The sequence below is a fragment of the Pezoporus flaviventris genome, unplaced genomic scaffold (genome assembly GCF_033815535.1).
Source record: "Pezoporus flaviventris isolate CSIRO_AGI_PZ_B2104156 unplaced genomic scaffold, CSIRO_AGI_Pfla_v1 ptg000030l, whole genome shotgun sequence".
Lineage (NCBI taxonomy): Eukaryota > Metazoa > Chordata > Aves > Psittaciformes > Psittacidae > Pezoporus > Pezoporus flaviventris.
Window position 1 is genome coordinate 13,113,868 of NW_026892578.1, and position 15,839 is coordinate 13,129,706.

General features: G+C 38.6%; 1 protein-coding gene across 4 annotated transcripts in view; it reads left to right on the forward strand.

Annotated features, from left to right (window-relative positions):
* The window catches only part of GLRA2 (glycine receptor alpha 2), a 124,332-nt gene that overhangs the window by 5,854 nt on the left and 102,639 nt on the right, over window positions 1–15,839 (forward strand). The window contains exons 2-3 of one of the 4 annotated variants that reach the window (XM_061459964.1): window positions 14,634–14,701; window positions 14,798–14,865. The exons of 1 other annotated variant lie outside the window; for it this stretch is intronic. In XM_061459964.1, the coding sequence (XP_061315948.1) occupies window positions 14,863–14,865 (3 nt within the window). In that variant the 5' untranslated portion in view covers window positions 14,634–14,701; window positions 14,798–14,862. The remainder of the gene's footprint in view (window positions 1–14,633; window positions 14,702–14,797; window positions 14,866–15,839) is intronic. 2 more of the 4 variants (XM_061459960.1, XM_061459961.1) reach the window with 2 other exon arrangements.

Sequence of the window (15,839 nt, forward strand, 5' to 3'; positions counted from 1 at the left end):
AATCCCTGAGAGCCTTTCTGTTGACAGCAAATATGCGCTAGTGGTCATATGAGTTGTTTTGCTGTTTCTTCTTCAGTTATAGCATCAGTCGAGCAAGATTTCTGTAAAACAATAAAACATGAAACCTTCATGATGTACTTTTTACCTGGTTATTATCAATGTTGTATCTTTTTTAGTGGTAAAAAACAACAGCAACAAATCAGAGTGATGTCTTTTAATTTCTCCACTGCTTATTTTGCTTTCCTCAAGAAAACTAGAAATAGTCGTGTCAGGCAGCTGTGCTATAAAACTAGCCAGGAATGTGCTTTCTCATTGGTAGAAACCAGAGATGGTGAAGTGGTATCTCAGATTAGTGTATACTCAGTTCAGGCTCCCTCAAGAGCACTGTCGTAGTGCTATGATACAAGAGATCAATCTGCAACTTAATCACAACGTGAGATGTGGGGCTAATGGAAAGTCAGCTTGAATTTAAAATTTCCTAGCAGGTGTTGACCTTCAAAGATCACTAAATTATTTCCACTTTTTAACACTTTCACCTTCTAAATCCACTTAAAATCTAAACATAACCTAGAACTTATCAGATAGAGAAAACTTTCTCTATAGGCACTACTACATTCTTTATGCCAAATACTTTATGTAGTAGACTAGCTGTCATGCAGTGAGTGGAGAGAAGTGGAGTTTGTCACCAAAAGCTCAAGAAGCTTATTATCTTTGGTATGAAAAAAGTTTGCAAAGAAGACGATAGTGATTTTCTCCTGTATTGAATTTTCATTCTATGTTTTAACTGCTTTCTTTCACACTAATTAATTTGCTAACAAATATTCTGATTTTTATGGAGGTACCTGGAGATGTGCAGCAACACTGCTGATGTTACTCTCATCACTGGGTGATGCAATCAGTGTGAATTAACTTGCTCAAAAGCTGCTGTTTCTGAACTCAGAGAAGACTTGTCAGAGGGTTGCAGTTCGGGGGTGTAGTGGCTGTATCTGTAAAAGATTAGTCTGTAATTGGAGCAGTGTAATGTCATTTTTATGCCGAGTCAGTCGGTTTATATCTGAATAATAAACATGTAGACTAAATAATTTACTGAAAATTAGCTTGACAACTGTTACAGGAAATGGCTTATACACTTTAATACCTTAACTCCTTGGCAGCAAGGGTCAGTTTTTCCATATGTTTGAGCTCGTTGTTTACTTATTCGGCCCCTGAGTTGGCCAGTAATGAAATCCTTAAAAAAACATGAATGGAAACCAATGAATGACATTTAAGGGCGAAATTACTGGCATCAGGCTTAATAAATGAAAGCAGCTTCTATGTACATGATGAGAAGAGGAACTGTCCACAGAAGGTGACCTTAATCTAGATGTGATACTTCACAATAAAACCTGTTAGGAAAACAACCTGTAAAACATATAGAAGTTGAAAAGCATAGGTTGTGGGATCCATTCTCCAGTGCTTAATAACCTTCTTAAAGGCAGACTTCAGTTGCTAACAACTCCCGAACATGAAGTCAAATGCAGGGAGTATACTGTACTGGGCTATTTTCCACACAGTTCAAAGGCTCAAAGGACCATATCCAATGGAGACTCAAATCTAGCTCAGGCATGATGGCATGTAGGAAGGAAGTCCATGCTCTTGGTGTATTCTCATTGTAGGCCATCGGCTAAAGGTTCATTGTAGGAGAAGGGAGGCTACCTGGACAGTTTTTGGATGTGGCCAAGGCCATTGCACTCCCTAAATTTAGGTTGCTTGGAATGTGCAAGCATCCATTATTTGTAAGGTGTGCTTGTGGTTTATTTTCTGCCTTGAAACATGTCTACAACTACACTGCTTTCACATGAAGCTGTGTATGCACATCTCACTACACAGTTAGATGCTGCATGAGGATCTTTCCTAACAGGATATTGGGTTTCTTTGGTTTTACTTCATTTTTCTTCAACTGCAAAGAGGTAGCTAAGGAAATGATGTTCAGTCTCTACCCTAGGTATGGACTTTTTCATGCAGAAACCTTTTTACCTCAATTATGCAAGGATCCTTTTAACTGTTTTTCTTTTAAAATTGTTCATAAAGAGGGATGTGGAACTTGTCCTTCTCCCTCTCTTTCTTTAACTTCATGTTCTTTCCCAGAACATGAGTAGGCTGGGGAAATTGCATGGCTAGTTAGGTTGTGTCTAGACTTCTAGACAAATGAGACTAGACAGCAAAATCAAGCAGCCCCCCTGATTATCTACACTGCTTAGCTGTTTTCTCATTCCCTGGATCCCTTTCTGAGCTTCCTGCAGGCAGCTCCCTCCAAAGCAGGTCAGAAAGGCTGTGAGCACGTAGCAGTGTAAGGCACAATCTAACCAGTGCTGCTTGGCATCCAAACTGAGGAACCGTCTTGGTCTTCTTTTATATTTAAAAGGTTAGCCACACTGATCTTTATCGTATTGGTATGTTGCCTTTCTTGCAGAACCAATGATTTAATTAAGAGATATCAATGGATTTGGCTGTTGTCATGGAATACTGCTGTGCTGCTGCATAAACTGTCAAGAGAATTTATGAAAAACAAATGTCAAAGCAGATCCAAAGACCTTTGATATCAAAACAAGAGACACTATTGTTTTTATCATGTTCTAATTTAATCAAGGATTTTCTATCACATCCGTTGTCATGTTTAGATTTAAATTTTCTATGCAGCTGAAGGCAGTGCCCTTGGGTCACTCATTAAGAATCTTGTGTTTTGGAAAACATGAAATTTAAATATAGAATATATAAAAGCACATACACTTAATTTACCAAGAATGTACGCATATTTAAACTGCAAATCTATTACAAACAGTGCTACAGTAACTAGGAATATGTATACATAAAAAAGAAATATGCAGTTTTATTAGAAAGATTCATTTATTTATTTTTTTCCTTCTGGAAATATGAATATAAATCCCTGATTAAGGCAATAGAAAATGTATATTTGATGGTTCAGCTTCAAAATATGCATTTCATAGTCTTTCACAGAAATGAGTGATCTTAACACTCTGCAAAGAAAAGCTCCCCTAAATGATGTAGACAGGGCAGTACAGGTTCTGGCAGAGCTCTAAAATTAAGAGTGAACAATGTCTGGCATAAATAGTGGCCTGCCAGTGTTACAAACCCCCAGCCCATGGTTGAAATTCAAAATTTACAGAAATATAAAACCTCTGATTCTGGAAACCATGCGAGATCTGAGGAGTACAGTTCATGACAGAGAAGTGCCATTCACCAAGTATTCTGCTACTTAGAAGGGATAAATTAGAGCAGCCTAGTGGCTTATCTGAACTGTGCCAGCTACCAGCAAGCATCAAGTGTTGGAAGAGCATGAAGGCACACTGATTACTCCTTATGCCTCAGCTACATGGCAGCAGCTGGGAAGGATGGGAGCATAAAGACTTCATGAACCAATAAAAGATGGAAGCTTTAAAAACTGGACATAGGTGGAATATAAAACCACAAACAAACAATCCCCCCTGGAATTACCAACTTACCTACTCTGTAACACTGGCAGTGCATTACTGTTTTTCCTCATATTCTCTTGGTTCTGCTCCTGGGTGTGCCCAGAATTGCTGCAGGCTGCCTCGGCACTCACATCCCTTCTAAGCCAAATCCAGGCTGTTTGATTGGAACCAGATAACCTTAAGGTCTTTTGCAGCCCTAACAATTCTATGATTCTATGATTTTATGATTCTATGATGAGGCACTGTTTCACCTCCATTTCCCTGTATGGAACAGGAATTGCAGAGCCTGCTTTATATTTATTCCCCAGGAAAGGGATTCCTCTCAGGGTGGGATTCCTCTCAGGTTGGATCAGTGAGCACTTAAAAATCTCACAAATACAAAACAGTGTCTATAGGTGGCCCGCCTTCCTCTACAATACACAGAAGATTTTTTGTCATTTCCCCTCAGCTTGAAGGGTTCTGCATCTGATCCAAAGGGCTATAAATGATTCCGTGTAGCCCATTTTGCAGCATTATGATTAATGGAATAAATGTTATTTCATTTTCCAGGAAACCCACAGCCTAGGAGGTGCAAGTTTGCATCCCTTCAATCTGAGGCAGGCATAGAAGTCTAGAAAGGACTCTTTCTACATGAAATGTCTCAATGTTTTCTTATTGCCTGCAAAACTGGCTGTATTTTAGATGGAAAAACTGATATTCTTGACTGATTTTTCAAAGTAAGGTTGTACATTTTGACTTGGTGGAGAGTGGTCTGAGTAGTGGATTTTGAATGAGGTGCCTCAACCTTGCTGAGAAGCAAGGATTCAGAAAGGCTCTCAAAGAGCCCACTGAAAATTATTTGCTCTCTGCAAGTGGAACCCCATTTCCTATGCTCATGGACTATATAGGGTCCTTAGGGTTCCTCCTGTGGTGGTACACATCAAAGTATCAGACATAGCAACTCCTGCCTGTCATGGGACAAATATTGTTTTGGCTATAGCAAAAAGGGGGCTGCTGCACAGTAGCAGTGTGATACTCTTCTCCAAAAGCTGATAACTCCTACATGGGTGTTTCTGTGCCTTCAAAACCCAGGACTGCATAGAAGCAGCTGGGCACATCTGTGACTGAATTTGGGGTACTTTGCCTTAAAGAATGGAAACTGGTACTAAATTGATACACATTGCATGAACAAACTCAGTCTTTTTCCATCCTAAGAACACCACTATGAGTTATCTCCTTTGCTTTTGTATTTGGGAAATATAGATGAGAAGAGGTTAAACGCTTTCCTTAAACCAGCATAGTTAGTCAGGGAAAAGCTAAGATTAAAATTTAGCAGATCAATACTCATTATGTTAGGCTGCCTATAATGACTATATTCCCAATGTGTGATGGCCGTGTCTTTGTCTTAGGCTATAAAACTGTCTTATCAGGATTAATCTTTCTTCTTTTTTGTTTACTGTGTCCAGTAAAGAAATAGTCCTAAATAAAATATAAAATAACAGTAACACATTGGCCAGAATGCTGCTATAAATTCTCACACTGCAATTTAAAGCAGTTGTTGAAATGATGCATGCAAATTACATGCATGGGTCCAAATCAGGAGCGTATGTAAAAAATCCTTCTTTGTCATAGCTGAATGTAGCCTGTTGCCTGTTGCATAAACACATGCACATACTCTCCCTCATGCCAAACTAAAATGAAGATGTGGCCGCTCCACATGAGAGTTTCAGAATGCAGCAATTTTCCTTTCCAGAGAGTGATATCCCATCCAATGGAGAAGTCTGAGGTGTAAAAAGCCTTTGGTCAGTCTGGTTATAGGAGACATCCTAAAAATAAACATCTGAGAAAAAGATTTAGCTCTTTGCCTCTATACTTCTGAGAATAATTTTGCAGCTCTCTGGCTCTATACCCCTGAGAATTCTGGTTTTGACACATTTCTGTGGTGTGTTTGCATGAGGTAAAGCACACATAATCTGTTAAAAACAGATTTTTTTTTTTTTAATAAAATAAAACATTTTACTTATCAAAATTACAAAAATAATTAAAGACAAATTCAGTTCAAGCCAGTAAGCTCATCAGTGTGTATATAGACTCATTTGGATCACTTTGTAGAAGACTCCTACTCAGCATAGCTGTGGTGGTAGAAACCAGAAAAAGACCAGATGCCCTGACCCTGCAACAGGCTTAATGTCAGCAGAGCTCTAAGTCTTTGTGAAAGCCATTTGATGCTTCTCACAGCAGTGCAGTGAACATCCTTCATCATAAAGCTGATTTGGTATTGATAAATAAGTAAGTTAGTCACTTTATAAGATGCTTACTTTCTAGGCTGGTGAAGAGCTCTCATTGCATCTCCCATTCTTCCAGACATTTTATATATAGGAAGAACTGATGACTGAAAAAAATCCTGGTGAAAGACACCCAAGAAGTGCCTTAAGGATGTCTTGAAGTTGCAAGACAGATCCTTTTGGCATTCAGGATGTGGGAGACCCTTAAGGAGGTTCCAAAGGAAGTGGGGATGTGTGAATGGGAGGGATAGGAGGCTGGGAGAAATGTGCAACAGATCAGATGATAGGAGCATTGAAGCTGAGAGTCAGGAGGGAGGAATTAATTTCAAAGTAATATTCTGCACAGATTGTATGGAAATTAGTGGAACTATAAGGAGGCAAAAAATTGAAAAGTTTTGAAAATAAAAAGAAAATTTTATTTTATTAATGCTAGATATAGTGGGATCTGTATGTCTCTGACCAGTTGCAGATTTCCATCTATACCAGCTCCTGATCATTTCTGTTGCCATTTATCCCTATGCCTGAGCTATCCCATTTGTCTAAATCCCATCATTCACCTGTGTCACATATATAATTTGGTGTATTATTCCCTAGCAGCCATAAATCAATGTCTGCTCATAATTTTAGTCATCCAAACTGCTCTTTTTCTCAGTCTTGTGTAGGCCTTCAAACAGTTAAAACAAGGAACATTATGGAGAGATTAAAGGAAAAGCTGGCAGAACTGTGAAATACAGTGAATATGTGAGGCTCAAACAAACTAAAGGAGTTAAAATCAATTCTGAGACCTTTCTGTGGACATGTGCTTGAGACTGTGCCTATTGACGTTTATAACTGAGCTTTCATTAATTCCTGCAGTGCAAGATCAGAATCACAGAGAAAGAACGAAGAAATATTTTTTAAAAAAGAAAAAAGTTCTAATTGTGTTTTGCTTTTTAAAAATAAACATTTTGAGGTATGCTGAGCAGAGTGCAGCTGTTCATTATGACTGAAAATAGAAACCTAGGCTGATTTACAACATTTCAGTATCTTTATTAATACTTCCCTTTTTCACTAAGTAAACCTTCCCTCCTGCCTTCTCTTTGCAGTGAAAATCTTTTATCCTGTGGTTCCATGCAGTCTCTTAGATGGCTACGCTGGTTCCATGCAGTCTCTTAGATGGCTACGCTGACTTTGTAAAACATTATTAAAAGTAAGATTACTTAGAGCAGTTTAACTGACTCTACACTGGAGTGCAAATTTCATGACTAGACATGTAATACCACCTTTTATTTAACCACATTTGGGAATGTTCCCGGCCTCTGCACACATGCAGTTCACACGCCGATCAGCAGTGAAGAGCTCTGTCTCCATTAGTGCAAAGCAACCAAGCAGTTCCTCAGAATAAGGTATGAGGAGGATCTCTGCTACTTGCTCCCAGTAGGTCTGAGACCCTCTGCCTTTCCATTTGTTCACTTCAGTGAGCACAGTTTTGTGATAAGAAGCCGGTGCCTGGACCTTTTTATGTCATAAAAAAAGCAACCAATTCAATTTCCCTAAATACAACCCATTGCTCTATTGTACTGGAGGAAGGAAGACTTCAGAAAGTCTTGCAGCGATGTGCTTGTTATGACTTGGAATGGAAAGATTTGAAAGAAGAGTGGAGGGCTCAGAGATAAAAACCAAAGTTTGATGGACATATAAAGAGTTAAATCATTCATTTGAATATTTTCAAAGTTGACATAAGTACTAATCAACTTTGCATTGTAGGCTTGTAGTTCCAACAGGAAGTTTCCGGATGTAAGTTTTGTGATTCACTGGTTCTTAGATTTACTCCCACAGACTAATTTGCACATGGAAGACTTTAGTTCTGGGACTGGCTGCACTCAGTCACAAGTACGACTGAAGCTTGTGCAGAAATATCTGAGTTAGCTTTCAAGTAATTTGCTCAGAGGTGCTCTGTGCCACACCGACATGATAAAGAGCTCAGCACAAGTTATAATGCCTGAGGTTAATGGCCTCCAGTGAATTCCAGCATGCCATGACTACATCAGTTGCAGCCCTCAAACTACCTACGTGAAAGCCAGCTCCAGCATTTGTACAATTCATTGTGACTGCTATATATATTGGATGGCTATATATTCTTTTCAGACTAGCTCAGGTTAGCCAGATAAATCAGGAGCATTTCAACTGTTTAAAGGGCTTTTCATTCTGCAGTAAAATAAAATAGTGCCTAAATATTGTTCTTGTGCACTGTCTGTTAGATAACCTATGTGAAAATATCCCACTGAACTCCAGAGCTGTCAGTAATATATGTTTCTGTTATCAGCCTCAGCAGAAAGAGTCAGGGAAAATAAACAGATTGTAGACTATCTTGTAACGCCAACTGCAGAACTGAAGGTTTTGTAGTGTGAGACTTACCTTCCTCTTCCAGTGCTGGGTCTGTGGACAAAGGCTTTCCAAGCTTGCCAATCCAAAAATTTTCACAAGTGCTTTAAAAGCACACAAAAAGACGCATCTTAGCAGGGATTCTCCTTCTGTGAAAAGTTGATAGGATTTCACTGGCATGACTCCCATTACATTCAGCAATAGTCCCGCAGCTGAAAACTCACAAACCACTTCTGAAATTGATTACGCACTGTTTGACCTCAGACTATGTCAATGTATATATATTGATGGCTTTAGCTGCACTTACTCCAGAGAAATTTTCTTTCTGTGTCCGATACTGTAATCACCTGGATCTGACAATCACTGGAGTATTTGTCTTGTGAGACCTTAGTGGCATTTTGCTGAAGAGCTTTCAGGTTTGGAATGTTGTATGCCCTTTTTATATGCAGGTCACATCATAAGGCCATGGTTTTGGTCAGATGTTTTCTCAAGTCAACCAAGTGAAGGGAAACAGCTTAAATCTTGATGTAAGAGGAGAGTTCTCTTTATGGCAATTTGTTTATTTATATTTGTGTGTGTGTCTGCATGTGCATGTCTGGAAATAGGCACCTGAAACTAGGAAAAAAGATACTTTCTCTGTAATGCTTTTCTGCAGATTCTATTCAGCCCTGCCTCTATCTCTCAGCTGCTTTGGGTAGGTCATGTTGTGTTTCCTCCAATCTGTAAACATAATTGTCATAAGAGGTGTTGCTCACATATATTCCTCAGATACTTGGTAGTATTTGGTCTAAGTGATATCAGTGGGAGACAGTCCCAAAGAGGATTTAGACACCTAAATGTCTCTGCAGGTCTTGCTCTGGCTCTATAAGTGCCTTGTGGTTCTTAGTCTTATTCTGTTGATAATAAATGTATATTGATGTCACAGAATATGGTTCTGAGTCTGAGCAAGCACCCAAAACTGTTGCCACATTCCCATCAGGAGATATGACATTCTCGGCAAGCTAAGTTACTATATATGACAGATGAACTTTCAGAGGATGTTGGTTTTAGCTTGATGAAGCAGAACAATAATTTTCTTATTTGATTTTTCAAGCAAATTGCATCAGTGCAAGGTACCATGTAATTACTGTATTTCACAGGTTCCTGAAATCTGTGCCTGTTTGGTTTTGTTATTTTTTCATTTGGAGTTTTCTTTTTTTTTGTTTTTGTTTTTGTTTAGTAGGTACAATTGTCATCAATGAATAACAAAAATGACATAAGCATAATAATTTCTGGGGTACGTTGTGTTGTGGCAAGTGCTTTCAAAGAAGGAATTCTCAGTTTACCAGTCATATAATGACTTGGGGGGCCAGGGTGAGTGCATACTCTACAGGAATCCCACAGAAAGACAACCTCATAAATGAAAGGCATCACTCCCCAATAAGAAATGTCACCTTGATTTTTAAGCCTTAGGATAACTATGTTTTCCTGCTGTCATTAATTTTGCCTCCTGTGACTGATTCCCTTGCTGTTAACATTCTAATGAGATGATTCTGCTGAAATGGAGGAAAACATTGTTTTTTCCCAAAAGCAGAACAATAAGGAAAGTTAAAAGGCCTACCTAGGTACTTGCAATAAAGACTACCTATGGTCTACCTCCTGCTTTCTTATTAGAAGCTCAAGCTTGTTAAATCATGTGAATTTTCTCATCAGCAGTTGGACTATGAATTATACAAATCCTTGAAAACAATTGTGCAAGCTAAACTGCTTCTGGAGTAGCTACAGGATCCCTGTGGCTCAGAGGAATTTTTCTAGCACATCAAAGCTACCTTTCTCTCCTTGGCCCAATATCCATGGGCCCTGACCACAAGGTTGGCTGAATTGCCTTTGATAGCACCCTGCCTGACATACTCTGAGCAGCCATGAAGGTAGACAAGCCACTTGCTCCTGTCTAATGACCACGGCCATCTGAGGTGTCTGAGCAGTAGTTCAGCCTTGTTGTTTGACTTACAGGGATGTGCCTGGAGGGCCATGAAGAGATGCATTGGAAAGCTTTTGAAGTTGGAATTCAGGCACCTGTAGAACTGCAGCTGCAAAAGCAGAGCCCTCCATAGGGGTTAGCTCTGTTTCAGGTCTCAAGAAGACTGTGCTAGACTCAGAAGCTGTTCAGTTTGGTTGAGGATAAATGGTCGCTAAACCCACAGCTGCCTTTAGAAGTGGCAATTAAGAAACCATCTCCAACAAGCTCTGCTACCCTTCCCTCCTGCCCTGGGATCTGTGTTACCAGTGTTCAGGTCAGCATATGAGTCTTTGTCCTGCTCAGCCATATTTGATCACCTCCCTTGTTTGATCTCAGACATGAAATACTTGTTCCACAGATGAAAGGATGCTCAGTCCCTGGTGGGTTCACTGCCCCCTCACTTTGACCCTTGGTCCTGTTCCTGTGAACCTGATCTATCCCCACACTCAGGTGGGATTGATTTTAGTCTTCTGAAACAGTCCTGATGCTTATCTTGCTCTCTGTGATAAGGTAAGAAGGGCAGCTCAGCTCACCTCTCTCCCCTGTATATGCACTGAGATGGTGGGAAAAACCTCTTTCCATTTGTACCATTTGCACCAAAATCAGAAGGTAGACCAAAATCTACTACATATACAGAAAGACATAAGATTCTTCACAGATCTGTAAACATCTTGCCAGAATTTTCACTGCCATTCCATGAGGTGGTTCAGCCTCACTATCTCTCATTTTTGCTTCCACATCTCTCTGATTTGCCCACAGTTCTCTGTGTGTGTATGGTATTTTAGCTTGCCTTACAAAATCCCTTAATAATAGACATATAAAAGAATATTAGCAAGTGCAGAGGTATCATTTTAAATCTCTTGTATGATTATAATATTACCACTAATGATATTTTATCTATATGGCTGAACTTATTGTAAAGAGAAAAAGGCTGCCAGGTGCAGCCTGGAAGTTGTACACCAAAAGGCAGTTAGGATGGATGTGTGAATACAGATATGATTAGTTGCAGTTAGGATGATCTCCAGGGCAAGAGTACAAGTAGGTCTGCTCAAGAACATACCAAATGAAGGAAGCTTTCAGGCTGTGTCTTATCAAGACTGGAGAATATTCAGCAAAAGCTGCACTTAGCAGCTGGATGGGGCTCAGGGTACATCTTTCAGCACTCATCAGTCAACATGGGGATTCACCCATGCAGTGGGATGGATTCACCCCCTCTGGCAACTGACAAGGAAAGGATTCACTCTCTAGCCAGGCAACCAGACAAGGTCACAGACACCTCTGGTACATGAGTTGTGAGGCAATATGCCAAAGCAAATTCAGGGAAATATTTGGTATAGTCAGGTTTCTCATGAGTAGGGTGAGCAGATGAGTGCTGAGGACTTTCTGTAAGTGCCAAGTGCCCTGAAGTCACAGGAGGTGTGTAACGTATCAAAATGTCAGAGTTTTTCCATAAGACAGTGTATTGGAGCAGTAGTTTTCTTGACTGGCAGTATTTGCAGGGGGACGAGAGTGTAGGGAACAGAAACAGTATCTTAGCTGTTTGTCAGAATACAAGAGACTGCTACTGCCTGGTGGCTTTGAGCATTAGTTACCTGTTTGGGTTTTTTTTTTTCTTTTTTTCACCTGTGTCCTTTCAAGAAGCAGACATTTTCCTTGTGACTTGAAAATCACTTTGATTACCTCAAATGTGCCTGAAATGCAGCTGGACTGTTACCCTGTTGCATTGGAGGTGGCAAAAAGAAAACAAGTGGGGGAAAAGGGATTTCATTATAAAGTATACTTTGCTTAATTTTTTAGAGGAAATGACAACTCTTTTTAGATTTTAGGCAATAAAGACAAATTAAATATTTCCTTTGTCTTTGAAGAGTTTTAGATTATGTTCTCAAACCTTGGCTATACTTCATAGAAATTTACTGCTTTCATTTTAAATGAATTACTAGATCAGAAAAATCTCATAGGATGCAGTGTAATTCTTAAGATGTACGAGACCTATACACCCCTTCCCCACTGGAATATTATCAGTAAAATAAACCCGAAAGATCAATACAAAAGAATAGAAACATAACCAAATTCAGTGCTCAGTTAGCTATCTTTTTCTTATCTACTTCATTTAGCTCATCTTTTTTATGCACATTTAGAAACCCCATCACCAGCAGGCTGACTTTAACAGAAAGTTGGTCTTCTAGCTTAGAATCTGTGATTTATGTGATCAAATGTTAGATTTTAAGATACTTTAGTAAATATCTACAGTTCTCATTTAGTTGTAAATCTTGCATTACATTTTTTATGTTTATAAGTAAATATAAATGATCAGGAAAAAAAACTGAATTGGTGATATCTCACTGACAAAACTCTTTCCAGGAAACTCTGAGGATGAAGAGAACATGGTCAGTTTTGCAGATTTATAGAATCACAGAATCATAATCTTAGAATAGTTTAGGTTAGAAGGGACTTTGAAAGATCATCTGGTCCAAACTCCCTGCAGTGAGTAGGGACACCTTCGACCATTATCAGGCTGCTCAGAGCCCAGTCCAACCTCATCTTGAATGTTTCTAGGGCTGTGAGCACACATTGTATCCAATATAGAGAGAAAGATATTGTAAAGGACTCTGTCAAAGGCCTTACAGACATCCAGATAGACAACATCCATAGCTCTACCCTTCTTCACTGATGTAGCCACTCTATAACAGAAGGTTGCTAGGTTGGTCAGACAGGACTTGCCTCTGGTGAAGCCATTCTGGCTGTCTCAAACCACTTCTCTGTCCTCCATGGGCCTTAGCATAGCTTCTATTCTGGGGTCTCAACAGAGTTGAGACTGACAGGTTAGTAGTTCCCAGGGTCCACATTTCTATATTTCTCTTTACATCTACCAGCAGAAAACAACTGAGTAGAGAAATGAAGGCAGATATTTTCTTTGTTTTCTTTGTTGTAAGATACAATGCTCTAGCACATACCTACTTAGTGTTCATCTGAACTGAAGTCTGTGTTGAAGTAGCATGTTTCCTAACATAGGTAAGCATGTTTACTGGGCTCTGCTGGCACTCAGAATTGAAAGTCATGGTCCTCATATTTGGCAGCTTTTGCAATGCAACACCATAAGATTAAAGAAAATTTGACAAAACACATGGGAAAACGACAAGGCATTCAATACCTTCTTCACCTCAGTCTTCACTGATAAGGTCTTCAGGAATCCCATGCCTCTGAGACCTATGGAAAGTCCAGATCAAGGAAAACTCAGTGGAGAAGAATCGGACTGCAGAGCATTTAGGCAAACTGGGTACAGATAAGACCATTGTAACCACATAGGAAGCACCCACAAGTACTGAGGGAGCTAACTGATGGTATTGTGAGGCCATTCTTAGTTATCTTTAAAATTTTATGGCCATTAGAGGAGGTTCTTCATCATGGGAAAAAAGAAAAAAAAAATCATTCCCATATTTGAGAAAGACAAGGAGGAGGATCCAGAACTACAAACTGTCCAGCCTTACTTTGAAGCCAGAAGCAAATCCTCCTTGAAGCCATTTCCAGATACGAAGGACAGAAAGATGACCGGGGTAGCAAGCATTCCTGACACATTACTTATCTTTCCATTTTTCAAAAAAGAAAGTAATCATGTTTCCATCTTTTGCAATTTCAGGTCTAAATATGAAACCAAATGTAGCTATTTATATTCTGTGCACTGACATTATTTTTTAATATTACGAAAATTATGTGAATAAAAATAATGAGAAAAGAGATAAGAATGTACTTGATACTCGATGTTTGTACCAACTTTTGTGTCACTGAAATTTAGGCATTTAGCATTAATCATTGTTGATTCAGTTGGGAACCCCTGTTTATTTCATCACACCTAAGAAATTAGTGGCTAACAGACAACTAATTGAATATTAACTCCGCATTCATTCTGCTACATGTCAGTGACCACTGAAAAACAGGAAAGGATCTGGGAGGGAAGAGATTACAAATAGCTGTTTAACAAAAGCTATGTTGAGCCAGAACAGATTTTGCTAAAATATTTGCTTATGGCAATGCAGACATCTTCAGATCAGGTGCACAAAAGGCTTCTTGTCCAAGTCTATTTTCAGTGGATTTGAGTCACTATGAAAAGTAGTCCTTGTTGAGAATTTCAGTGGCAAGACTTTGCATACAGAGTGAAATAAATGTGGAGAGATAATATTTTAATTTTAAGTCTGAGAAGGAAATGAGAGGAGTGTTTGTAATGCTAAACCATATTCTGCATTGGTACAGTGGATAAGGAAAAAACTGTTATACTCCTGCCCTCACTCAACTCTTCTCATAAATACTTAAATGCAAGGATGTAGTTCTGTGTATTTATATAACAACTTCCAATGAAACTAGGTTAATTAAATTACTGTTAATGATGTTTTTCTTTTCATCAAAATTTACATGATCTGTTTGGGAAACCTCACTTTTCACTTGTTTTCAGCCACATCTGTACCAGACTGTACGGAGGCTGAGGGATCTGTACTTTTGTTTCAATGTATATTGCAACATTTTTATTGCATTCCACAGGTCCTCCAGTAAACGTTACTTGCAATATTTTTATCAACAGTTTTGGATCAGTCACAGAAACCACAATGGTAAGTGCTATGATGCCATTGGCAAGAGAGCAACAATACTTAATATATGTCATGAACACAACCTGTCAATTTTTCTATTTATTGTTCAACTTGCAGGTCCTCCTGTAAATGTTACCTGCAACATATTTATCAACAGCTTTGGTTCAATAGCAGAAACTACAATGGTGAGTGGGACTGGTCATTGAAGCCATCTTGTGAAGGAGTGGGATGTGATGTAGAATAGAGATGCTCAGGACGTGGGGACATTCCTAAATTATGAAGCTACTACAAGCCTACCAGCTGAGCTGAAATAAAATAAATATAAAATAACTATCTAAAAATATATATAAAAATACATATAAATAATTAAACAACTCAACTACCAAGTCTAAACATACCTACACAATCTGTACTGACTGTAATGGCAGTGAATATAGGTGAGCATAAACCAGCTTTTTCAGGTTGTATTAACACTGAGGAGGCAGAGGAATGGCTAGAGCTCAGCTGTGGGGATCCCTGCCAAGCACTCCATATTTTGAGTGGGTCTTACACCACATGTTGAATTATCTGCTGCTGCAGATTGTGCTGACAGAACTGCCAGAACAGTCTTGTTTAACTTTGCTAAATCTCTGTGCATTGCAGCCACATCAGCAAATGAAGTGAATGTATAACTTGAGTTAAATGACTAAAACATATTTTTCTACAAAGAAACTTGGGTATTTTGAGGGTTAAATTGGTACTATGGATCCCAGCTGACTGAAATGTGTATTTTGACTGAATTCAAAGAACACTATCAGTCAAAATATATATTAAAATGAAACATTGCAGAGTTTTAATTTTGTTACATATAAAAATAAATAGCTCAATTTTTCATGTCAAGATGAGATTTTTCTTCAAAAATTGCCAAAATTTAGGGATAAAGGAGACAAGCTAAAAAAATTAAAATTAAAATTTTAGTCCAACTTTTTTCTGGTTTACTCTAGACATGAATTTTTTCTTTTCTTTTCTTTTTTTTTTTTTTTTTCAATTTGCTAAAAAAAAAATCTTTTCTGAGCTATTAAAAAAGATGCTGAAGTTTTAAATCTTTTTCAAATACTGAGTAAAAAAGATCACTTATGTATTCAAGCATACATATACCTGACTACTGCTGTTAGCCCAG